This window comes from Monodon monoceros, unplaced genomic scaffold, assembly GCF_005190385.1.
Source record: "Monodon monoceros isolate NGI ecotype Baffin Bay Population unplaced genomic scaffold, NGI_Narwhal_1 Super_Scaffold_12, whole genome shotgun sequence".
NCBI lineage: Eukaryota > Metazoa > Chordata > Mammalia > Artiodactyla > Monodontidae > Monodon > Monodon monoceros.
This window is the reverse complement of record NW_021703768.1, coordinates 59799424-59826648: the sequence shown is the minus strand read 5'-3', so window position 1 is coordinate 59826648 and position 27225 is coordinate 59799424. Positions and strand designations below refer to the sequence as shown.

Genomic DNA, 27225 nt, shown 5'->3' with positions numbered 1-27225 from the left:
CTAAAATTCTAATATGCAAGAAAAGTAAAATATTGAAGGACAACCAGGATATCTCCATTGAATCCCTAGTACATAAGCACTGTTTGATGGATTACAGATAAAACCATGGCACATCTCATGCCTGTGGATGGGTTCAGAAGTTAAATTAGAAGTTGAGCATATTCTATGAGTGAAAAAAAAATTGAGTCCTAATAAAATAGAACTAGATCTGACCCCAGAACTGACCCACCTTTTTGGTACACACAGATGGATATGAGTGATGTTAGGAAAGCCTTGTCTATAAAAATGCACAAAATGGTTTAGAGAAGGGAAGGAAACTGATGAAAGCTGAGAAATAAGTTGGAAGGCCAGAGATTAGGCAACTGTTGGGGATTTGACAAAAGGAATACAAAGAAGTGGATGTTTTCAACAGGCCCTACAAGGGTAGACAGAATTCAGTAACAGATATGGGTTCAGGTGAGGTTGTGGGTATGTGTGTGTAGTATGTATATACACACATATATATATGGTGTATGCACATCTATGCATATGTATATGTAGGTATATATGGGTTTGAAATCATAACAAACTTAAGAGACCGCGATTACAAGGAAGTGTGAAAACTATTTGCCTCTGAATTATCTTCTGTCTCCCTGAGCCTTTTGTAGACAGGAATAATTAGAAAATAAATTACCTCACACTTGTAAGGGGAGCAGTCCAATATACGATTTAATAAATGGAATCATGTTTTCAATACTCACCATAATATCATTTGAGTTTTTCTTAAACAACTGTTAATCCAATTATGTATTACAAAGCAAAAGTGATTATCCCTTAATGATTCAACAAAAATACAGCTTTTGCTTTAGGGGTATAAACACCACCTCTCTGTGATGTTCACTAGAGCCCTACCAGCACCAGGTATGCTCAAATGTATTACTGCTTTTCAAAATGGGACATTACTGGGACTTCCCTGGTGGTCCAGTGGTTAAGACTCCACCCTTCCACTGCAGGGGACACAGGTTCAATCCCTGGTTGGGGAACTAAGATGTCACGTCCCACAAGGCATGGCCAAAAAACAAAGGGGAGATTACTTATGAAAAAAAAAAGAAAGCAGACAGCAGGCACCAGGTGTGATTTTCAAAATGGAATATTTCCTCAAAAATCATTTTTTTTAGCCCTAGATTAATAGCCATATTTTGAGCCTTTTTCCAAATATTTCCAAGCTACCCCAAAAGAACACAGCAATAAAACATTTATAAAGCAAGCAATTACCCAATAAAGGGAAAGAAGTACAATTCTCTCTTTCCAGAATGCCCATCCTTAGGGCCCAGCTTGAGTGCAGCCATCTATGTCGGCCACCCTGTCTTCACAGAGAAAATTAGTATGACAGTAATAGACACCAGTCTTTGGGCAAACATTATTTATTCATTTATGGGTCAACAAATGATAGTTAACACCTACTGAGTGCTGGGCTTTACACTTCACACTTATAATTCAGAGATCATTGAAAGACAGTCCAGCATCTCTAGCAGCCTACAACCTAGAAGGGAGAGACCACAGCAAAGCCACAAAGAATGTTTCAGTGTCTTCATAGAGAAACAGGAGCACAAAGGAGTGACTAATCAGTTTTCCTACGGGACAGAAAGCCTTTCTTGAAGGTGGTCCTTGGGATGAGTTGAAAGATGAATAGCTGTGTATGGTTACTGTGTATGGAGAGGGCAAAGGGGCATTCAGGAAGCACATTCTGGGCAGAGGGAGCAACTGAGCACGACACCAGAAGGGAGAAATAGCTTGGTTAATTCAGGAAACTGCAAGCTATGCAGTGTGACTTGACCGGGCTCGAATGCCAAGCCAGTATTTGGTGTGCACCATGAACACTGATTTTTGGGAACTAGCTTGTGCTGGCACCCAAGAGCCAACTGTTAAATTTTCAGGAACTTTGTGAACTGGTTGACATCGTGTCAATAGCTTGAAATCTGTCATGGTATTTGCACCATAGAAATCATCATACGCTGAAAATCAGTCCCCTTCTCAGCTCCCACTGATCCTGGACAGAGTTGAGAGCTTTGAAATCTTTTTTTGTTTTGTTTCTAATACGAGTGACGTTATGAAAACATTATAGCTAATGTGCAAAAAATGCACAAAATGGTTTAGAGCAGGAGAAGCTGAGAAATCAGTTGGAAGGTCAGAGTTTAGGCACTATTTATTAAATAGTAAATACTTTTTGTACTGAGCTGTCTAAAATGTCCATACCCAGGCCAATACTACTCTATTAGTGTACGGTATTAATTACTACAGCTTTATAATGAATCTTGCTATGTAATAGGGCCTGTCCTTCTACCTTATTTTTCTTGGGCCTTTGCTCTTCCATATAAAATTTACGATCTACTTAACAACTTCCAAGAAAAACCATGAGAAGTTTTGTTTTGAATTCTATTGAACTTATAGAATAATTAGGGGAGAAGAGTTATCTTTAAGATAGTTATTCTTCCTATTCATAAATAGGATTATTCTTTTAATTTACTCAGACTGCTTGTCTTTCAATAATATTTTGTAGTTCCGAAGTACTTGCACTTTTTTTTTTTTTTTTTTTTGCGGTACGCGGGCCTCTCACTGTTGTGGCCTCTCCCATTGCGGAGCACAGGCTCCGGACACGGAGGCTCAGCGGCCATAGCTCACGGGCCCAGCCGCTCCGCGGCATGTGGGATCTTCCCAGACCGGAGCACGAACCTGTGTACCCTGCATCGGCAGGCGGACTCCCAACCACTGCGCCACCAGGGAAGCCCCTTGCACCTATTTTGATAGATACCCCCCCCCGACAACCCGCTGCCCCTTTAGGTCCCTTATAGATTGTTGTCATGAAAGAGATTTTTATATTTTCTAATTGGTTATTACTGTTGTACAGGAATGCTACTGATTTTGTACATTGATTTTGTAGCCATAACCTTATTGAACTTTTTAATTAAATGTAGATTTTTTTTGGCTGCGCTGCACAGCATGTGGGATCTTCCCTGACCAGGGATTGAACCCATGCTCCCTGCAGTGGGAGCATGACTCTTAACCACTGAACCACCAGGGAAGTCCTAAATGTAGATTTTTAAAAATGTAGACAAACACATCATCTGATAATAAAGTTATATAGTTTTTTTAATAGGTGAGGCACAATTTACTAACAGAACCTGATTTTGTTTGGGTGTAGCAACGTAGCCAGCTAAAAACTACATTTCCAGGTTCCCTTTAATATGGGGAAGCCACATGACACTGTTTGGTCAATGAGATGGAAGTGGAAATTGTTATGTGGGGCTTCCAAGAAAGCTCTTTAAAATAGGACAGACTTGCCCTTTTGTCCTTTTTACTTCCTCATCTTCCTACCTGGAACTCATGTGTAAGGCTGGATACAGAAAAGTCCATCCATCTTGCGGCCAGAAGTTGGCCATGTGAGGCCAAGAAAATCAGACTGTGAACCCATCTTTGAACTATTGAGCTAAAGTTAACCAATGAAATTTGTGTTTTGTGGGAACACTAGAACTGATTTTTTTTTTTAAGACACTGATTGGGTCTCTGTAATTCACAGCTGAAGTAAAATTCTGAAGTGACACAGAAAGCAGGGTGCTGAAAATAACAAAATTTAATATACAGAATTGGCTTAGTGTTTGAGGGAGGGGCTTTGAGGAGTGGCGATATATATCACAGGTTGGGAAGCTGGTGACTTGTCTGGAGTTGATAAAATATTTGGTCAAATTGTCAACTTTGGCAATTTGACTTTGGAGAGCAGATCAAATGCTGATTGAGGCTGTAGCATTAGGGGAAACATTAGGAGAAAAACTCAAAGTGTTGTCATGGGATGACTCCTTCTTGCTGTGTTCAGCAAAGTCCTAGCAAAGAGAAATGTACTTTTTCTCTGTTGAAGCTAGTAGCCTGCAGAGATGAAGGAGAACATCATCTTACTAAGGAAAGCGGTTCCTGCCATTTTTTTTGTGTTACTTTTTATCATGATATAGGCCACATATGAACAAGAATCTATAAAATACATACATACAGTTTAAATAATATTTTTAAAATAAACATCCATGCAGTCACCACCCAAGACAATAGAAGACTGTCAGCATCCCAGCAGCTCCATGTGCCATTTCTCAATCACATTCCCTTTCCTCCCCACAGAGGAAGTCATTATTCTAACTCTGGGGACAATAATATACTTGCTTCTCTTAATAATTTGATCTCATATGAATACATCCTTAAAGCAATATACACTGTTTTGAACTATATAAATGGAATCATGCCGATGGCATCCTTCTATGATTTGCTTCTTTTGCTCCACATTATGTTTGTGATATTCATCCACCTTCTGATTAGCTATTTCCTTCATTTTCACCACTGTGTAGAATTCTACTGTTTGAATCTACATGAATATACAATGGTAGAATCTAACCATTCTACCAGTGCTGAATATTTGGTTTATTTCCATTTTTTGGCTATTACAGTGCTGCTATGTGCATTCTTGCACATGCTTTCTAAAAAACATGTTCAGTAGTTTTCCCAAGACATTGTATCAGTTATGGCTCTGCCAGGAAAAAAACTGTATTTTGAGATGACTTTTAAGAAAGGGACAATTTACAAAGGTGTGGGCAGGGTGTGGGGAAACCACAAAAGATAGGGCAGCACCTCAGGGCTAGTAAGGACAAGGCTCTGTTGCCACCCCTAGGATGAGAGGGTGAGGGCAAGGAAAGGATTATCAGAACCTGGAGAGAGAGCAGAAAATGACATATGAAGAAGTTGTGACCTTTCGTCAAGGGACTTAGCCAGCTTGACATGATTCTTCAAAAAGGTATATGAGGGAATAAATAAACAACTTCATCTTCTTTCCTCCCTGAAACCTACTGCAGTGGCTGCCCGCTGCCATGATGCCTCACTGAACTTAAAGCAGGGTGGAGGGCACAGAGTAAAATCAGGAGGGCAAATGGAAGATAACCAGCAAAGGCGTATATTTGGGAGTGCAGTTGCTGGGGTGTTGAGTGTGCACATCTTCAGAGTTACTGAAGAAGGACAAACCGTTTTCCAAAGAGATTGTTTTCAAATAAGAGTTCATATTGCTCCATATCATCACCAAAACTTAATATCATTGGATCCTTTCATTTTTGTGAATCTGGGAAAGGTATTACAATACCCCTTTGTGGTTTGTTTTTTTTCATTTCCCTATTACTAAAATGGCTGAGGATGTTTTCATGTTTCTTGGCCATTTGGATTTCTTTCTATGTAATGTGCCATCTAAAGACTTGTCCAAATTTCTATTGGCTGTCTGTCTTTTTCTTAGTGATTCATAGGAATCATTTAGATATTCTGGATTATATATATACTGGATACTAGTATTTTGCCAATTATATGTGTTGCAAATATGTTCTCCCAGGTGGTTCCCTATATTCTGACTCTCTAAATAGGTAAGATTATAGGTGCTTATTCTTTGTGGTTTTGTTGTGTTTTCTTTTAATGCCCCCAAACAAAATTATAATAAAAAGAAAATGAGTTGGATTATTAGATAAAACAGAAAAGGATGTGGAGAAAATTCTGGGCAAAGAAAATAAGAGTGAAAGCAACAGAGGTGGGAAAAGAGTGGAAAAGTAAGGAAACCATTTCTACTGGCTAAAGATTAAACATTTAAAATTTCATTTTAAATTTTTATTAAATATTACTAAATGATAACATTCAATTAAATGAATCATCTAAGTGAAAATAATTTAGTATTCACTCTAATGTTGAAAACACAATAAAAATGAACTTGAAACAAGATAGAATAGAAAAGAACAAATATGGTTCTATCTACTTTTCAATACATTAAATCAGTGCTTCATTGAACTTAATTTTGTAGAGAATTAATGTAAGCAAATCACACAATCAAGAAGCGTAGCTCTACAACTAGGTATTAACCATAGCGTATAATAATATGAGGCATGAAATTCGTATGTTAATAAACTTAATTAAGCCTAATTTTAATCAATCTAGTAATTTAAAGTCCAATTACCACTTTGGCCAAAGGTTGTGCGAGATCCTAATTTACGCTACTCCTAAAACACTGTCTTTATACATTTAGGTAATGAGCTATAAAATATGAAAAGAAACAAAAATATGAGAACAAAAGATTCAGTTCCTTAAAGCAGTAATAGAAAATGGGTTCCATCTTCATGTTTCAATTAAATAATTGTTTTTTTGATAAAAACTCCTCTATTGATAGCACAAAAATATTTGGAACAACTACTTAAGCTAACTATTGTTAAGCTGTCTTCTTTCGTGAATATTAATGAAAACATGATAGAAATATAACTAAGATAAATGAGGTGTTTTAACACACATTAATCTTTTGAATTGCACATTCTTCTCCAGAAGGTCATAATAAAAATGAAGTGAGTGTACAATTTATCCTTTTTTACAGATTTGTGTAAAGTACAAATATAACTGCCAAGAAATGAAATATTGCTATTTAAAAGTCCTAGATAAGAAAATAATTACCTTGAATCTTAGACTAAATATCCTTTTTAAAGTGAACCAAGTGCTTATTCATTAGATAAAGAAACTTTAAATTAAAAAAAATCAAATGAATAATCATATTTTACAAAAATTCTTTTAACACAGCAAATAATACTGTGACATTATTTTCCTGAAGGTAACAAAACCACTCATGCTAGTTCTGCTAAGCTAATACTCTTCATAGAACTTAAGATGAGTATTAATTATGAATGTTCATGAGGTATCTGAAGATACTAGGAGCTAAAGTATAATTATACAAAGTTGTAGAAGATACTAAGATCAAACATAGCAGTCCAGTGCCAACAAAGTGGTTAAGTGCTGAAAAATTCTTATGCTAAAATAGGTTTATCTGAACTTCTGAGAGCCCTTATAAATGTAAGTTTTTATATTCACTATAAAACATAATAAAGAAGGAAATCACTTCCTGATCCCACTCCTAACTTCTCATTTTAAAATTATCTCTAACAGGACTGATTTCCAATTGAAGTATAACGGAAGTGGAATTCTCATTGTTATCAAAAAAATATACAGAAGTAAATTAGTATATATTCCAAATTCATATAAAGGAAATGTCATTTGGGGAGGGCTTATTGCACTTGCCTTTCACTCAATGAATCTGTAAGCCTGGAATGAGGAAGAATACATTCATTGATTATAAAATAACAAGTTTCAATCAAAAATTAATGATAAAATGTTCAACGTTCATTTAAAAAATATATCAAGGGTGTGTCTGGGAGTGTTTGGTTTTGTTTTCTTTGATGCCGAGTACTTTGTCATCAGTCCTGGCCTGGAATAAAAAAGAACATGCAATTAAAATGCATGAAGAACTACAAAACAAAAAACAAAAAAATATAAAATAATAAAATGCATGAAGAGATTTAAAAAATTGTTCATGCAAATAATTGATTTTAAAACTTTTACTTAATGATTTCTAAAAGCAAATTTTAACATTTCTTAAAAATCAGACCTCAAAATATAACAATTTCATAGCCAGCTTTATTAAAACTCAAATTAGCCATACCTGTTTGCTTTTGTTCCAATCTTCTGTACTTTGCCTGAGTTATCTTTAGAGGGAAGAAATTCCACAATGAATGACATGAAATAATTAAAAAGCTTTCTAAAAATTTAAAGAGTTAAGGTTGACTGATTAAAGATAATAAAAACCTCCTTAGTACTACATTGTTCGAATTTATATATACCAGAAACTAATGTATAGCATAATTTCTTTGTAATTTACTTGTTTCATTAGTATTACAGCTGATTTTGAAGTTGGGTTAGAGTCGGAACTACCAAAAAACAAGTTAAAGAGGCTTTTTGGCTATATAATTATAGTTACCACTGTGCCTTGGCAAGTGTTCTCTGAAGGAATTTCTGTTTTGATTAGATCACTCAGCTCCCTAAACCATTAAGTTCATTCTGTGCTAAATCAAGCCCAAACCAGAGTTTTCCCAAAATTTAGAATCTAATGTCTTCAGCTAATTCTAACCCACCGTTAAGGTAACTAACATTTTCCTAAATGGCAGCGTTCATGAACTATGTAAACTGTAAACTGTAAACTCACCAGTACTTGTGGTGCTTTCTTTGGGTTGGTTAACTGGATTAACCTTATCCTTTCTCAGTTCCTGGATAATGCCTTTATTTAAGCAAACATCTACATGCACATTGAATAGGGTAAGATCTGAAGTCTTTTGTTCTAGGTTACAAACAGGACAAACGAGGACTTGGTCACTGATCACTTCATATAAATAAGGTTGTAGGGGCTCTTTCCTTCCTAATGACGCAACATCTTCATTTTCCAGTGGCACAGTGCAACAATTCTGAGGACAGTGTTCCATATTAAATGATTTGCTTGGAAGACTAGAACATTCCTCTTCACTGTGCTTATTACTTAGCGCATCTACACCTTCTGTATTAGATGGATTACCAGTAGTCTCTGCCAACTCTACAGAATCTACTGATGTGATCACTGTATTCTTCTGATGAGTTTCACAATCCTGCTTCTCACAGACAGAAACAGAATCATGTACATTTTCTTTCTCATTCACTTCTGTAGAGGAAGCATGTGAACGTGAGGACATTTTAGAGTTTCCACTGATGGAAGGTCCATCAAGACATGCATCTACATGTTTATTAAAGGCTTCCAGACTGATGCTTCCTTGCTCCCTGAAGCAAACAGGACAAGTAAATATATGACAGTTATCTGAATTCTCCAATGTTTCTAAATTCTCACTCATCCTCTTCTTTAAAACTTGGAAGAATTGTGATGTCTGTAAACTTTGTTTATCTACAGTTTCACATTTAAATGTGTCCTGGTAGCTCCAATTCCTTTCAGATCGTTTTTTATCAAAGAAACTCTTCTTATGAGACATTTCTAGAGGTTTTAGAAACTGATCTTTGTCAGTTTTCTCTGGTATACACCTGGTGGCTGACAGGGCTTGGTTTCCAGGCTGTAAGAAGCCAATAATGCTCCTTTGTTGGCATTTCTTCTCCTCTTCATTGGGAAAACCAGATAGTCGCACCCCTAAATTAAACCAACCATAATTAATCCACTTCAAATTCAATAGAGACATTTTGCATAATACTATTATAACATATATGAAAAAGGCTGTTTAGCCAGAAATAATAAGCAACACTGTATTTTCTGAATTAAAGGATGCTTTTTCAAAGTGGTATTATGAGTAGAAATTAACTTTCTTCATAAAGCTGGGTATACTAAATAGTAAGTATCTACTGGAGTTAGCATGATTATATAGGTCTTTCAGTTAATACCTGACACATGATACCATTAAATATCGAGTAACTAATTGGAGTCAATTGCATAGATTCTTTAGCTCCCTTTTTTGCAATAGGCACTATTTTTTAGAGCAATTTTAGGTTCTCAGCAAAGTTGAGTAGCAAATACAGAGAGTTCCCATATACTACCTGCCCCACACATGCACTCCTCCTCCACTATCAACATCCTACACCACAGTGGTACATTTGTTACAATCAATGAATCTACACAATCTATCTATACTGACATGACATTATTACTCAAAGTTCATAGTTTACATTAGGGTTCACTCTTGATGTACATTCTATGGGTTTTGACAAATGTACAATGTACATGTATCCACCATTATAGCATCATACAGAATAGTTTCACTGCCCTAAAAATCCTCTGTGCTCTGCCTATTCCTCCCTCCCCCGACCCCTGACAACCACTGATCTTTTTAGTATCTCCATAGTTTTGCCTTTTCCAGAATGTCATATATTGGAATCATACAGGATGTAGCTTTTTCAGATTGGCTTCTTTCAGTTAATAAACTGTAATAAACTGTATATAAGTTTCCTACATGTCTTTTCATGGCTTGACAGCTCATTTCTTTTCTTCTCCCCCACGCTCTACTCCAATAGCTCATTTCTTTTATGTGCTGAATAATATTCTGTTGTCTAGACGTACCACAATTTCCATTCACCTACTACTGGAGGACATCTTGGTTGCTTCCAAGTTTTGGCAATTATAAATAAAGCTGCTATTAACATCCACTCTTTAGCTCTTTTAGTTAACATACTTTATTCAAATTGACTTCAGTGTGTGCTATTTTTCATATGTGAAAGTATGGCTAATGACCCATTCTTAGCAGTAAAGTTGGCATTTGGAGTGCTTATCCGTAAACATTCTCTCACTCGTTCACTTTGGAAACATGGTTTGTTTATCTTTTTTTACCATGTGATGGCTAGAAATGTGGTTTTATAGTGGCACAATCCCTTATCTGTAATTCTGAAATCCAAAAAGCTCTGAAAATTGTAAGCAACAAACGGTAATTGATGACAAGATTGGTGTGAGACTATTTAGAGTCTTTACAACTCAGTGTGAATATTTTTTTGTTTTCCTACAGAAATAATAATGTGTTTGATCATGAAGTGCTGCTTCAGATCCCAAAGGAGTATTATATAATATACTCAACATGCAGTGAATTTGCTTTCTAAAATCTGAAAAGTTTAAAAATTTGAAAGATACCTAACCCCAAGGATTTCAGTAAGTAGTAAGGAAAAGAACGATTTTAACTGGTTCTTACTGGAATTAAACTAATGATCGTGGCTTCACATGCATCAGGTCCTAAGAATCAAGAAAAATGGCAGTAGCATAAGTACAACTTCCTAAACAGGTTTAAGAAATAAAATAGAGGTGAGAATATTTCCCAAGTTGATTCTATGGAAAAGTCTAGCAGATTTAAGGAAAAACAAGTAAAGAAAAGTCATACCCATAAGTCTTAATCTCAAGGGATGTGGAAAATCAGCATCAATTTCTGTTCTTAGCAATTCTTTAGCAATAGCAAATATTTCTTCTGCAGTAGAAACAACAGATGAAACTGTAGATGCACGAGTTTTTACCTCAAAATTCACATTCTTTAGCTTAATGGTAACAGTTCTACCCTGTAACAAACAGAATGCATTATTATATATGGCTCTTTAACTTCCAGAAAAAAGTTATTTTACAGGATAGAAAAATTCAGAAAGGTCTCTTGTGTACACAGAGTACGGAAGTATAATCAATTATTTACAAAAAAACATGGTAATGTGGAGCTTTTGTAGGAGGAGGAGGAGTTGTTGTCCTACCCGCTGTGCCTAAACAAAACAGTAATGAAAGACAGCAAAAACACAGTTTTGGCTTATGTTATAAAATAATGACTCAATCTATAATGGTCTAGGGGCTGATCATAGAGTTTTCGTATCCACGCTCCCTTCCCTGTGTTTGTCAACTGCATCATATAATAGTTTCTATATAAGAGAAATTTCTAAGAAGGAAGAACTCCAATGACACACTAGTTGACAGGTCTTATAACAACAAAACACTAAACTTACAATTTTAATTCTCTGGGGTTGAGATCATTCAATGTTAAAGATCAACATTCATTAAATAAAGACCCTAAAACAGTGCCTGACGTATATTAAACGGCAATAAATATTAACTATTACAATTACAAAAAAAAAAAAACCATGGTAATGAAAATTGTCATAAAGAATAACTGAAATCCATAAGTAATCTAAAAATCCCATTTTAGTCAGTAATTATTACTTCCCTCCGCAACTGACTTTTTATAAAAGACTTTTATATAAAGGGCAAAGTTAACTGATTACTTTTCTTTTTACTGAATCATTTTTTGAGGTTAATTCAGTACCTAAAAAGATAGGAAAAAAAAATCTTTCTGAAGGGACCTCATTGAAAAGATCTTCTGGACGGCTCACACTTATTGTGTGCCTACTATATGCCAGATATTATGTTAAATTTACGTGTTAGAACTCCTTTACAGTTATTGCTTAATGGATACAGTTTCACTTTGGGATAATGAAAAAGTTCTGGAGATCAAAAGTGTTGATGGTTGTACAATCTGAATGTACTTAATGCCACTAAAATGTATACTTAGAAAGTTAAAACAGTAAATTTTGTTTTGTATATTTTGCTACCTCCTGGAGGTTGTGATTGTAGGTTAGGCTTATTGACTCACTTCCAAAGAACAGAGTATGGAAAGGGAAAAGTAGTAATTTCACAGTGGAGAAGCCTAGCAAACACTACTTTAACCAAGTGAGGATGGTTATTCTCACCTGTGATATCATGTGGCTATCATATACCTTGATGGGATGTGATGAGAAGGATACTTCATTTCTGTGGTATTCTTTCTAAAAACCTATAACACTGGTCTAATCATAAGAAAATCATCAGACAAACCCAGACTGGAAGACATTCTGCAGTATACCTGGCCAGTATCCCTCAAGACTGTCAAGGTCATGAAAAACAAGGAAATACGGAGAAACTGTCACAGACTAGAGGAAACTGGGAAGACATGAAAACTAAATGCAATGTGGTTCCCTGGACTGAACCCTGGAACAAAGAGAAGAAGAACATGAATGGAAAAAAACAGGTAAAACAAAAATACTGTCTGGATTTAGTTAACAGAAATGTGTTAGTGTCAGTTTCTTAGTTTTGCAAATGTACTACGATAATATAAGATGTTAATAATGAGGGAAACTGGAAATCTTGATAATACCCTTATACCTATTCTATAAATCTGAAATGATTCTAAAATTAAAAGTTTATTTAAAAAATTTTAAAAAAAGAACTCTCTATATATTTAAGGTATAAAAGAGAAGGATTATAAGAAAATATTCATCAGATATCCCTTTCTTTGTAATAACTTTTTATTGCTTTTGTATTATACTTTGTAATAACCCTACCTCTGTTTTGAGAATGTTGGAAAAATACTAAACATGGATTGTTGTGAGTGAAGATTATACAATACAAAGTTCAAAGCCTTCCAGGTTTTGTTCTCAATGTGTTAAGCAACCTGGATTAAGGCCTTGAAACAAAATGTCTATTCCAGAAGGTCACTGTCTACCTGACAATGACATTAAAGGATAATTGGAAAGGCATTTATAACAAGCACAGTTCTAGGGAAATTCTTCCCTATCCCTTATTCTTTACTGCCAATATAACTCTGATTTTGAACTTACTCAAATGTACTCCCAAGGTAATATAAACTTCTCTGGAATTATACTGGAATCATTCCAACCTCATAAGTTGCTTCTCATAAAATGACCTCATCATAGGCCTCAGATAAGGGTCAGAATTCAATTTGTCTCTATTGAAGACAAGAATTCTCTTTTCTGACACATCCCAATTTGTATTTAAATGCAAAATCTAACTCTTGGTTTAAGGTAGCTTTTTATTATTAAAAATTTAAGGTAGCTTTTTATCATTAAAAATTTAGAAAACTAAGAACACTGCATAAAAATGAAGTACCTTAAGTCCTTCTTTCTGCAGATCTTGAGCAAGTTCACTGCAAAGTTCTTGGCACAAGCTGTACTGTTCTTCTGCTTTACTTATCTCACTGTATGTCCTAGAAAGGCAAGAATGATTTTGGTGCACAAAGTAAACTACAATTCAGTATACTTTAGAAATGATATAGTACAGGTAAATGGCCTAGCATTAAGTTATATTTTCTACAGTACAAAGTTTTCAGATGAACTAAGATATGATTAAGTAAAAACATCTAAGATCTTCTTAAATAATGGGAGATTGTTTATAGCTAAACTGATTAGCAAAGGTGCATTTGCTCTCTACAATATGTTTTAAAAGATGATTAAAGTCACCAACATATAAGGATAATGCCCTCAAAACTTACAAAACATTAGGATACATATGTATACAGACTCTGCTACAGAGGATTATCTTAAGAAAGTACAAATGAGAACAACATTCCAATTACTGCATGTGTATTTTCTGTAAGCGAATTATCTTCAAGTAGATTTAAGGGGTTGGTTCGTGGCACCTACATAAAGTCATCTAATAGGCAACCGGAAATGAAGGGCTGGTAAGATTAAATGTAGAACTTGTGACTTCATCTGCACAAGGGTATTGAAAGGTCATATTAACATAAAGACACTAAAGAGAGAGTGGGGTAACCAGTAAAAAAGCCCGAGCAAACCCTGAATAGTCATTCAGTGAAAAGTCCCGCTTCTAACTATTCCCAGCTACCCAGTTCTCTTCCCTAGTGGCAACCAATATTGCCAGCTTCCTATTCATTATTTATTCCTCTAGAATACTGTATGTATATAAAAGCAAACAAGCAAACATTTCCCCTATATAAACAGTAGAATATTAGATACATTATTTACCACTTTGCTTTTCTCATTCATCCTGGTGAGAGTTCCCTATAAATAAATAATTTCATTTATATATGGCAGCATAAATTCTAATTTAAAGATGTAAGATCATTTAACCAATCCTCTATTTGTAGAAACTTATTTCCAATCTTTTGCTATCACAAAAAAAAATGCAGTGCATAACCATGTATACATGTAAAATGACATGCGATTACACCAGTGGAATGTATGCCTAGAAAAAGAACTGTGGGATCAAAGTACATGTGTATCTGTGATCTTGATAGATACTGCCAAATTGCTTGCCCCCTGTGGTAGGCAAAATAATGGTCCCCGAAGATGTTCAAATCCTTATCTCTCAGAATCTAGTACTTTACATGGTGAAATGAACTTTACGGATGTGGTTAAATTAAGATGAGGTGATTATCCTGAATTATCCAGGTAGGTCCACTGTAATCTCAAGGGTCCTTGTAAGAAGAAGGCAGGAGGGTAAGAGTCAAAGAAAGACAAAATGTGAGAGTTGAAGATAGAGAATGGGGCCGTGAGCCAAAGAATGCAATAAGCCTCTAGAAGCTTTTAGTAAGGAAATGGATTCTCCTCTGGGGCCTCTAGAAGGAATGCAACCCTGATGACACCTTAATTTTAGGACTTCTGACCTTCAGAATTGTAAGAGAATAAATTTGTGGTAATTAGTTATACCACCAATAAGAAACTAGTACACCCTCCTTTAGAGTTTAATAGCTTTTTCACTCCCATAGTCTTGCCAATAGAGTGTGCATCTTTGCCAACTTAATCAGTGAAAAATGCTATCTCAGAGAATTTTCAATCTGAATTTCTTAAATTATACGGAGACTGAGATTATTTTCACATGTTTATAAAGCCATTTGTACCATCTTTTCTGTTAACTAATTAGATCTTTGTTCACTTTTTTCTATTGGTTTGATGGCCCTTTCTTAAGAAATATTAATATTAGTTAATATTAATATTCTTGTACAGCAAGCAATGTTCTCAATAACAAAAGACAAAAGAGAAGAAAAAATCATTAAATAGGACGATACTATCTCACTTTTGGATGCTTTTTTCCCCTATTTTCCTTTGATTGCTTTTATGTAAATCACAGCCTAAAACAACAATTTTTATCAGTCATTTACTGAGTGTGTTGTCTTGTAAAAGTCATTCATCTTTTCTAGGGAACCCCCTTGCACTGTTGGTGGGAATGTAAATGGATACAGCCACTATGGAGAACCGTATGGAGGTTCCTTAAAAAACTAAAAATAGAATTACCATATGACCCAGCAATCCCACTACTGGGCATATACCCAGAGAAAACCATAATTCAAAAAGACAAATGCACCCCAATGTTCATTGCAGCACTATTTACAATAGCCAGGTCATGGAAGCAACTAAATGCCCATCAACAGACAAATGGATAAAGAAGATGTGGTACATATATACAATGGAATATTACTCAGCCATAAAAAGGAATGAAATTGGGTCATTTGTAGAGATGTGGATGGACCTAGAGACTGTCACACAGAGTGAAGTCAGAAAGAGAAAAACAAATATCGTATGTAAACACAAATATGTGGAATCTAGAAAAATGGTACAGATGAACTGGTTTGCAAGGCAGAAATAGAGAACAAATATGGACACCAAGGGGGGAAAGGGGGGGTGGTGGAGGTGGTGGGATGAACTGGGAGATTGGGATTGACATGTATACACTAATATGTATCAAATAGATAACTAATAAGAACCTGCTGTATAAAACATAAATAAAATGAAAAAAAAAGTCATTCAGCTTTTCAGATCATGAATAATATATGTGCAAAATGAACACAACCTTATACTAGGTCCGCGGTTCTTAAATGTCTTAGTGGAACTTTGGTTCTTTGAGGAGATAAGCGAGGGACTTTTCAAACAATGACATATTTCCCAAAACAATAAGGTTCCATCAAGATTTCATTTGACTTCAAACAAGATTGTAAACCACTGAACTAGATCACCTCTAAGCTCTTGTTCATCAGTATCTTACTATTTGATGTCTATGGTTATTCACCAATATTTGAAGAACTTCAGGAAGAATTTCCATCATCATTTCTTAAATTTCCCAAATAACTACTCAGTATAATTTTTCTTATAAATAAGCCTATAAATTAAGATTTAGAATCCTAAAATGCTCGGTTTTCACTGAATAGGAACAAAACCAACATTTAAAAAAATAACTGCAGTTAAATGTTTTCCCATTGAGAGCACAGCAAGCAAAGATAATAAAGCATTGCACTGGAATATTTACTGTAGGAGTATCAACTGATGAAAATTGTTACTTGGTTTGCAAATAGATTTTTAAATTTCAGTGAAAATTTACTAAAAATTAAAAATTAGTTTAAAATAATACAAATTATGAATAATTAGTAACAAAACATTACCTCTCAACACTCATGCTTTTCCTCTCTCCATCCCTTGAAATTAAAAAAAAAAAGCTTTTATTTGCTTTCTCAAAGAAGACTGAGTTTCTTTTAGTCAACCAAGATGATTTTACATCAGTTACCCTTTAGAGATCTCAATGTTTTAGATTAAAAGTTATACATCATGCAACACAGTGAGTTTTTTAATCTAAAAATAAAACTATCACCAAAGAATGTAGAAAGATATGCTAATATAATTACATGTGTGATGGATCAAGTCTATATCTATCAAAGACAACAAATTTGAAAACAGGATGATATTATAATTTGTTTCTATTAACTTACAAAAACCAACAGAAGGTAGTAGCATAATGGCTTGCAGTTATAAGATATAATTAAATTTTAAATAATTTAATATCCATTATCTAGTTTTGGGCCTAGTACATTAATAATAGCCTATTTATTATTCACTTATACCACTCTATAGAAGCTCAGTCAAAATTTGCCATACAGCAATAGGATGATGGTTGGGAATCTGAACCACCTAGTTTGGTTGGATTCTAGCTGCTCTGGTAGGAGCAGTTAAAACCAAAAAGCTGAAATGACATGTAGATTATTCATTTTCCTAATATTTCACAAACCAATTATGAATCAAGCACTGTTCTAGGCCTTGGAGATAACAGTAATGAACAAAACAGACCAAGTGCCTGCCTTTAGGAAACTTATATTTTAGGGACTTCCCTGGTGGCACAGTGGTTAAGACTCCGTGCTCCCAATGCAGGGGGCCTGGGTTCGATCGCTGTCAGGGAACTAGATCCCACATGCGTGCCACAACTAAGAGTTCGCATGTCACAACTAAGGAGCCTGCAAGCCACAACAAAGGAGCCCGCCTGCCACAACTAAGACTCAGTGCAACCAAATAAGTAAATTAAATAAATGTTAAAAAAATAGTTATAAAGAAACTTATATCTTAGTGGAGGGAGACAAATAAACATAGCAGTAAATATGGAACAGGTTAGAAGGGGAGAAGTACTACAGATTAAAAAATAAAGCAAATTAGGGAAACAGAGAATGTTGATAGAAGGGAAAGTAAATTTGCTATTTTATATGGTTAAAAATTACCTATGAATTTCACTTAAAAGCATTACCTGCATCTCTACCACAGGTTAATATGTGCTATATTATATTAAAAACTGTATTGTTTTCAAGCACTATGGAAATAAAAAGAGGATAATTTTTGGATTAAAGAAGAAAGTTTTATGTCTCATCACCTTCATGTGCTGGATTATTTATAGTACTGTGATGTCTTTCTCTTATCTTTCATTATATCCACTCAAGATCAAAGTCAGCTACCTGGACTTGAAAGAATGAGGAGCATGGAGAGATGAGAAAAATAACAGCACATGCCTTGCAATCTCTGTAATATATAGCAGGTCTAATTGGTTAATCAAACTTATTTTACATGCCTCCTCAGTAATCTTCTTGTTTTCCTTTAGTTTAACTATATGAATATAAAAGAGTTATTTTGAGGGCAGGCTAACAAGATGATAACAAAATCGTAAAAATAGTGCCCAGTGTTAATTTTCATTCTTGTTTCTAGTGCCTTCTTTTCACCCACCCTAAACAGTGTACCCTTCTAGCTCTGGGATCCTTCTTTTTAAGACCTGGATGAAAGAGTGGCAGGGAGGAAACACAGGGCCTCTCCTCTAGCCGTTTCCTCTTCTCTTAGATCTTTGCATGGCTGGCCCCTTCAGGTCTCTGCCTCTGGAGAACCGCTGCCAACCCCATCTCTTACCCCCCAAGTCAACATCTATGCGCCCCCACTCTGCCTTACTTTCTCCATTTGTTTATTTGGTTACTTTTTATTTCCCACATTACTCTGCAAACTCCATGAAGGCAGGACTTTGTCTTGTTTACTGCTATTATCCCCAGTGCCTAGAACAGTGCCTAATGCAAAGTACTCAGTACTGAATGAATGAATCATTTACAAATCTGGAAAAGAGAAGAAATACAGGTAGTTCATGAAGGCTTTCAACGAATCGTTAAGTCTACTTGCTTTAAAGGGTGAGTTCTGCAGTATGAGCCATCTTTCTCACCCCCACAATCTGATCACCAATATTCTTACGTTCTGAACAAAGAACAAAGCAGGTACAGAAAAGAAAGCACCCATCATTCCTCTTATCCCTCTATCCAAATGCTGTAGCCAACAACCTAGGAGTGATTTTTTATTCCTCTTTTCCTTTTCTCTCACATCCAATCTTTTGACTCTAATTCAAAAATTATATTCTGAATTGAGCTAGCCTAAAAAAAATTTAAAACATGTTATCCTTGTAGTCTCTATCTCAATGGTGAAAACTGTTATTTCAGCAAATGCTAAAAAAAAGCAGAATAATTATAAATACAGATACCTTGCCAGCTGTGTTGAACCTAGACCCAGGGAAATATGAAGGAAATAATGCCAAGATGTTTCAGAGAAAAGGAGAGAAAGTAATGCCCTCTGTTGGTATAGTTCTGTACAAGTAATAATTCCAAGGGCCTTCAACATTTTCTCTGTAACTTTTCCTATCCCAGAAACCTAGAAAAGAATCAACTTATCATTAATACATTTTGAAATTAAGATAAGAAGTGATATTATAATCTCATCATATATTTTATAACTAATAAAAGGTATAAATAATGTGCCTAGTTTCAAAAGTCACACAAGAGAACGGCTTTAGTTGCTTTTTGGCTATATTTCCTAAACTAGTGTTCCATGAAAATTAAAAATTTTAAATTTCATGGAATTTTTAAAAAGCATTTAAAAAAGAGTTCTGTGGTCATATAAACTTGGGGAATGGTAGGATAAACAACTTTTTATTCCTTTTTAATTTTTTAAAACTGAAGTATAGTTGACGTACATTATATTAGTTTCAGGTGTACAACACAGTGATTCAACATTTATATACGTTATGAGTCAATTACCACAATAAGTCTAGTAGTCATCTGTCACCATACGAAGTTATTATAATATTACTGACTATAGTCTCTATACTGTACATTACATCCCATGACTTTTTTTTTATAACTCCAAGTTTGTACCTCTTAATCTTCTTTACCTATTTTGCCCAACTCCCCACCCCCTCCCCTCTGGAAACCACCAGTTTGTTCTCTGTAACAATCAGTCTGTTTCTAGGATAAACAAACTTTAAATGAACTTTTTTACGGTAAGAATTATGAATCTTCAATAAATTAATATCTCTTGTGACCCACCAAGGGTGGTACATTCCAAAGTTCTTTGACCCCAGAACGTTTTTTAACAGAACACCCATTCATACCTTAAAAATACATTGGAAAACACTGCTTTATAGCTATATCTTATATATACTAAGCTATTCAGTAGTCATTATACATTATATATTTTGATATAGACTTTCTTCTGAGCGTTGAAAATGTTTATTTAGATTCACTAATATACATTATGCTGAGTCAGGAAAGCAAGCCCTAGAACATCAAATAGTGTATAGTACAATTATTATTTTTTAAAAAGCATATATATACAGAATAATCTAGAAGCTGTAAAAAATAATAAAATATACCCTTTCTATAATCCCTGAGGATTCATTTTACCATTTTAAAGATGGTAAAGTATTTGGGTTTTTTTTTTCTGGTCTAAAACAATTAAAATTCTAAATCTTTTCAACAAACTTTTCAACAGACAAGCTTCCTAAACCTCACTTTTAGGATTTCATAGAAAGATTTCTTCAAGTCCTAATTAAATCATCCATTATCATTCTTGCTTGTTAGCTATCATTTTAAAAAGTTTCTGAAAGAATGATTACTCTCATCCTAAATAGTATTTCTTCAGAACACCGAGTATATATATAGATGACAAATTTTGCATAAAATTTCACCTTTCTAATGGGTAAGTCCTTGATGAAGTCCATCACAGCTTGTCTATTAGGGAGAATTTGGTATTGTCCATTTGGTTTATTCTTATCACTGCATACTTTCGCTAACATTGTATTTGGTGCAATGCCTTAAAAGAAGAACACTCTGATGACTCAAAGAACATGATATGTATGATTTTAAAATATGTGATAACAACATAGAAAAAAAATTAAATGCAAAAATCTGAAATGTGGAATGCTACTTTAAAAATAACATTTGATTACTATCTATTTCCCCAGGGCTTGCTATGGTTTTAGGAAAAGGAATTGTATTAGTTATTGTGGCAGCAGAAATGAGGAATATTTAAATCTCCATGGTATTTTAAAGTCTAAGAGTAATTTCTGAGTTTAAGTGATATTATTAGTTTACTTACTATATTTAGTAGGAATATAGGGCTGCCTTACAGAAAAGATGGAGAATATAATTTAGGATGGATGTTTACTCTTTGAAAAGGTCTTCTGTATAGATTATCCACATAAAGAAAAAAAAAATCAAAGATTCTGTTTGCAGTATATTTAAAACAATGATAATGAAATGCGTGTATCCTTTTTATGCTACTCACAAAGCAAATTACCCCTTTTCAGAGAGGTGTTTTATAATTTCTAGGTGTCTTAATGATTAAGATAACTTGAAATAGGTATATTCAACTATGATCATCAAATAGTTCAATTTTTATACACATTTTTCTAAAATTTATTACTTATTCTCATGCTTTGGCACAGGAAGAAAAGACTAACCCAATCATAATATGGCTTTCTTAAGATAATCTAGGGTCCTCCTGAATATCAGTTTCTATGCTAAGACACAGTGATACCCTCATGAGTTATTGGCATATGTAAAGCTCTTTTTCCCTTCACCAGATGATCCTAGATTGCTATGTTGCTAGTTGGTGTTTTTTCCTGTCTCATCCATATTTTATGTGGACATCTGTGGTCTCTCTTGCACTGTAAGTCTTCAAAGGGAAAACAAAGTATTATGTCCAAAACCAATTAAAATATATTTTGTGTTTCAAAAAAGATAGCTACATGAGATTTATGATAAGTTTTTGCTTTGGACACATGGGTTTTTGTGCTTAATTCCAATTTACCTATAGGTTCACAGTATTCTGAATAGGTATATTGTCAGAAGTTAATAAAAAAACAGCTAAGTAAAATGTTATTCTACACTTTATAGTGAGAAACTACTAATATTACACTATGTTAGCTAGTCTGAAAATTATAACTATTGGAACCATCAATATCCTTTTAAGTACCTGCACTGGCTGTCAGTGTAGTTTTTTGCTCGATTCTGAAACGCATTTCCTTTACCACTTCCTCAGCTGATGTTCCAAAAACAATTGAGTTTTGGAGTATTTGAAGATTATTCAGTTCTTCAAAGTTCACTTGGAAAGGATTTCCTGGGGACTGCAAATCAGGAGGACTATCTTCAAAAAGTAGAGGAGAGATGGATCGTTCTTGCTCATGCAGTTTATTAACTTCCTTTCCTGGTTTATCTAAATTATAAACAGCAACAGTAATTCATCTTCATTTTAAAAAGTACATACTTCATAAATTAGGTTTTCCTACAGTCTTTCTAAAGACAAAACAAATCTAGTTTAGTTTGCTTTCTAAGAACCAAGGTCAGAAATGTTAGCATTTATATTTTTAACTGTTTACCAAAGAAAACACTGATTCTAAGTTTTTCTTAAAAGGAATATTATCCGTTTCCATTGTATACATTTTAAAACGAAATATCTTATGTAAATCTCACTAATTTTTGTACTGAAATTAATTGAAAACCAGAATTGGAATTAGATTCACAGTACTTTTTTCTCAAAAAGATGAAAGGTTTTTTTCCTTTACTCATCTCTAGAGGAAAAAAAGAACCTTCTTAAATTAGAATTTAGGAATAAGGTAAAAGGTGTTAAGCAACACAGAGCAATTATGCCTGAAAGATAAATTTTGCTTTTGGAGGGGGAAAAAAGCCTAAAAAATTTTTTCATTCATGGAAGAACTTTTCAAATGTTAAATAATCTGAATTTTCTTCTCTCAAATGCTGATTTTAATTTTGACTTGTTTATAAAGTATCACTTTTACTAAGAGCACATCTGAAATCAATAGAAATTACTTCTGGAAGTTATATTTCTTTAAATATATAAATTCTTAAGGTCTAATCAGATTAACCATGGTGCAAGTTTAAGAGCGAGAAGCCTTCGTTATTATCAAAAGGCAGTAAACTAATATTAAAAAGTAAAGTAAAAAAACTAATCTGGTTATTATCTCATTTTAGTTGCATTTTTCATAAATGAACTGTGAAATACACTTAAATCTATACAGATACTAAAAATGTCCTTATGAACAAATCCATTGAAGACTTTACTTTCCGGGCTTAATGGAGGAGAAATCAGTTGAAGTGTAAAACTGATAAAAACTAAGATTAACAACAGAGCTTTCTCATCCATTTCATAATTTTATTACATATAAATGTTTTCCAAATTAAGGTAAATACAGATGCAAAAATTAAATTTCTAGTTTCAAGACACATATACTTAAAAAATGAAGATGGCCTTTTCAAGAGATTTTGTAAAGATAATATAAATAAAATGACAGACACCTAATTAGTTTCAAATTTTTAAGTATGCAATATGAATTAAGTTACAGACAGCTATTTTCCAAATCTGAATTCCCAGGCCATATACAAAACAAGCCTTATTTTCAAACTTACACTAGCTGTTATTTATGTAATTTAGTTCCTTTCATTTTCCATTATCTGGTTTTAAAATGCAGAGCAATTCAGGGGGATTAAGACTAAGGCACAGCTGAAATGGTATTTACCTGGACCCTCTTGTTCCCAACTAGATGTGTGAAAGTCAAGGTAAAGAGCTACGGAAAACCTGCAGGCCACGTAAGGCACGTTCACAACCTCCTTCTGCAGTTCCTTATGCCATGTTTTGTACCTCATGCTTCTATCACACTGCCCTCAGGGGAGCCACTGATCGCAGGACACTACAGCAGAAAGCAAAGCATGCTGTTTTCAGGCTCATTGTTTAGAGCCGCTGCTGAATGGTGTAGTTATCGTTTCAATCTGTCTACTTCTCTGCGAGGCCTGGCTATGCAGCCAACCGCTGAAGTGGTTTCTTATTTGCTTTCTGAAAGAAATATCTTTATAAGCCTCATAACTGAGGTGATCAGCATATAAAAGTAAGGTTTCTTATAATTTGAAACAGTAGGATTAAGATCCCATCTGGATGGCAAGTGCTAAAAAGTATACAGTACAGTATTTTAGTTTTTTACGTTGCCTGGCACCATCTAGATTTATGAGAGAATAAACATAAAATAATAATAATTATTATTTTATTTCTTTACAGACTGTGCCTTTTAGAAAAGGGGCAAACAGCAGAAAAATCCCTTGGACTTTACAGGAAGGTATATCAACCACCTGCCACGACTCCAACTCACTGTTGACAGCTTCTCTGGGCATAATGTGAAATCAGACATGCCTGAAAGTCCAGCCGACAGGGACTTATATATGAAAAAAAAAAAGTTAAACTATTTAAATTGCTTAAGAATATGAAATACATGAAGAGGAAAGTACATAAATAAATACGTTAAAAGCAACGATATTAAAAATTCACATCCTCATAATAAGTGTGGACATATAGTAAATGAAAAGAACATTAGTAGAGAATGAAAACATTTACCTTAGTCCCAATATAATTTTTTTATAACATACTGTGAAAGTAGTTATTATAGGACACCCTCAGGGGATGCTCTGACATAACTATTTAATGGCTCCCCTCCTTTCTCCTGTGAAAAGTAAGGAACTAACAAAGTAAGATTTTAAGCAAAGTGACATTAGACTTTGTGTGTCACTTCCTCAAACAATAAACTTATACTAAGAGCAAAAAACCTTTTGCTCCAAGCCTCTGTGTCCAGAAATTATGTTTGTTTATTGTTTAATGTTTCTCTTAAAGAGAGAGACCTACCCCATTAGAGCTCTAAGTAAGGTAATAAAATTATGATTCAATGTCCATACTAAATTTGCTCCAAAGATGTGAGCCCCAAACAATGGTAAAGTTAGAATTTTATGGCATTGAGGAACTACCATTTTTGCTTCAGGGAAAGTTACAAAGAGCTTCCCCACCACAGCCTGTCCCCTCTGAAGCAGTTAATGAGTTGTACACATGAAACATGGCTATGGGTTTTGAGCAAACCCTCTATTTCTATCTTTTCATCCCGGTGAACTTTGCTCAGGGGTCCAGGGCAGTGCTGGCATTTGAAGTAATCACACCTCTGACAGAGGACTGAAAGCAGTACATGTATTATCTGCATGATTTTTGGCATTGTTTTGGGTAGGTAATAAGGCGCTCATTTGAAAAAAACCTTGGGGTCATAAACTTGTTTCATTATATATAAAAAGAATCAAAATAAGATCTAAGGCCAAGAAGGGAGTTGGGGAGTCATTAATTTCGGCAAGGTTAAGAACAGCAATCACTGTATAAACAGATTATAGAAAATTTGGGAAATAAAGAAAAAAAAACCATCCAATATTTTGATATGTTCAAGGCTAATTAAAAAAGAATCTATTTTCTATTAACAGCTACATAAAAAGGCCACTATAAACAAAGAACATCCTCAGATTCAAGGCAATCCAACCCCTGGTTAGTTATATCTTATGGAAAAAACTGCTATGAAATTACTTTGTTTAGGGACTCTGCACACTCTTAAAGTCTAGAGATTTAACAATCTCATTTGATTTAAAAGTGGCATTCCACACATTTATCTCAGAAAACCCACTTGGTTGTGCCGTGCAGCTTGTGGGATCTTAGTTCCCCAACCAGGGATCAAATCCGTGCCCCCTGCAGTGGAAAGCGTGGAGTCCTAACCACTGGACCACCAGGGAATTCCCTGATTTTTAATTTTTAATACTTTTTCATAAAAAAGCTATATTTAGTCCTGCACCTATGCATCCTAATGAGTTAACTGGTTAATTCAAAGGATTTTTTGTTTGTTTTTAGTCTGAGCATTCTAATAAATTGCTTACCATTTTCTAGAGAGTTCCCTGTTTTGATGAAATACTTCCTTTTGTCCTCAGGCCAATTTTGTCTTTCCTCTAAATGCTTTGTTATATTCACGTAGGCTTCATCAAGACTCATGGCCATAAAATTGGGATCATAATCAGCAAGTATTTCCTTAACCTTCAAAAGGAACAAAGTGGTTTAATTTTGCTGCCAAAGTAAAACGTGCCACATACAGCTGATAAGAAACATTAATATTCTTACTTTGCAACTATAGTAAGGATTCTATAATCAATAGCTCATGGATTTAGAGAATAAATAATTTACTGCTAGGGCAAGTTTGTCCAAATTCTCTTTTGTATTAAAGTAGATCACAAAGGCAGAAGACCATGAAATAGCTTCATTTGATTCAATCTCTATTTAGCCACCTATATCTATATATAATAAGTGATTCAAATAAACAACAACATCATTCTGATAGGCCCAGAAAAAATGGTTAAGCAACATAATTTTAGGTGGCAAGTCAAAAGCAGAAGTGGGAACAATAGGATCCTGCTCTCCCATACCTTTTACTATTGTTTTTGTTCTTCTTTTTCTTAGGTAAGAAGTGGATTTATTTATTTAGTTAGTTATTTTTAAATTTTATTTACTTATTTATTTTTGGACTGCGTTGGGTCTTCGTTGCTGGGCGCGGGCTTTCTCCAGTCGTGGTGAGCGGGGGCTACTCTTCGTTGTGGTGTGCAGGCTTCTCATTGCGGTGGCTTCTCTTGTTGCAGAGCACGGGCTCTAGGCTTGCAGGCTTCAGTAGCTGTGGCGCATGGGCTCAGTAGTTGTGGCTCGTGGGCTCTAGAGCACAGGCTCAGTAGTTGTGGCTCATGGGCTTAGTTGCTCCGCAGCATGTGGGATCCTCCCAGACCAGGGATTGAACCCATGTCCCCTGCACTGGCAGGCAGATTCTTAACCACTGCGCCACTAGGGAAGTCCCCAAGTCAACTTGTTTAGAGAGAGACACACTCCACAGCCAGAGCGCGGGCCATTTCAGAAGGTGAGAGCGGCCTTGGGAGAAACACACTCCACAGACAGAGTGTGGGTCATTTCAGAAGGTGAGAAAGGCCCGTTTTTGTTCATTTTAAAAAGGAATAATCTTACATGAAAGTATTATGTTGCTTTAGAAAGTAGTTCTACTCCAATTAATTATAAAATGTCCATAAAACTTCACTCAGTACACACACTAATGCATGTATCCATTCAGAAAACAAAAATCAGGATTTAGAATGGAAAAGATGACAAAATCTGTAGTGTAAGTCTGTGTCTATATTAAATGATGGGGAAAAGTCTGGAGTTGCATCTTGGGATAAAAGAAATATGTAAAGAGATCAGAATCTCTGCATGATTCCAGAAATGCCTTTTATATAAGATAGTTTTATTATATGAAAGTTTTTTTAACCACTTAAGTATTAGCTGAAGTTAGAGGAACTGGTTGCCAAAATAATATGTATATTAGAAAAACATACTTGCTGAATTATGTTATGTTTCACCTAGTGTTTAAAAGCTGTCTGCCTTATCATGAGAAAATTTTTTTGATGCTTTATAAAAAGAAAGCATTTTAGCTTAATATAATTATGAACAGCTGAGTCAAAGGTAATTTTAGAAAATGGTGGCATAAAACTTGGCCAAGCTTTACTCAGAGAGTACCTTAATTAGCTTTGTTCTTGTAGAAGAAACCAATTCTACAATGTGCTCAAATGG

At 34.6% G+C, this 27225-nt stretch overlaps 1 protein-coding gene across 4 annotated transcripts in view; it reads right to left on the bottom strand.

The window, feature by feature from the left end:
• Window positions 1-5643: 5643 nt before the first annotated feature.
• The window catches only part of POLK (DNA polymerase kappa), a 71683-nt gene continuing 50101 nt past the window's right edge, over window positions 5644-27225 (bottom strand). For 3 of the 4 annotated variants that reach the window (XM_029216335.1, XM_029216337.1, XM_029216336.1), the window contains 10 exons: window positions 25503-25656; window positions 21733-21972; window positions 20444-20568; window positions 18962-19128; window positions 16575-16607; window positions 13289-13385; window positions 10752-10923; window positions 8066-9025; window positions 7526-7568; window positions 5730-7291 (listed from right to left, as the gene is read on the bottom strand). In XM_029216335.1, coding sequence (XP_029072168.1) covers window positions 7207-7291; window positions 7526-7568; window positions 8066-9025; window positions 10752-10923; window positions 13289-13385; window positions 16575-16607; window positions 18962-19128; window positions 20444-20568; window positions 21733-21972; window positions 25503-25656 — 2076 coding nt within the window. In that variant the 3' untranslated portion in view covers window positions 5730-7206. Of the gene's footprint in view, window positions 7292-7525; window positions 7569-8065; window positions 9026-10751; window positions 10924-13288; window positions 13386-16574; window positions 16608-18961; window positions 19129-20443; window positions 20569-21732; window positions 21973-25502; window positions 25657-27225 lie in introns of all 4 variants that reach the window. The other variant, XM_029216338.1, reaches the window with a different exon arrangement.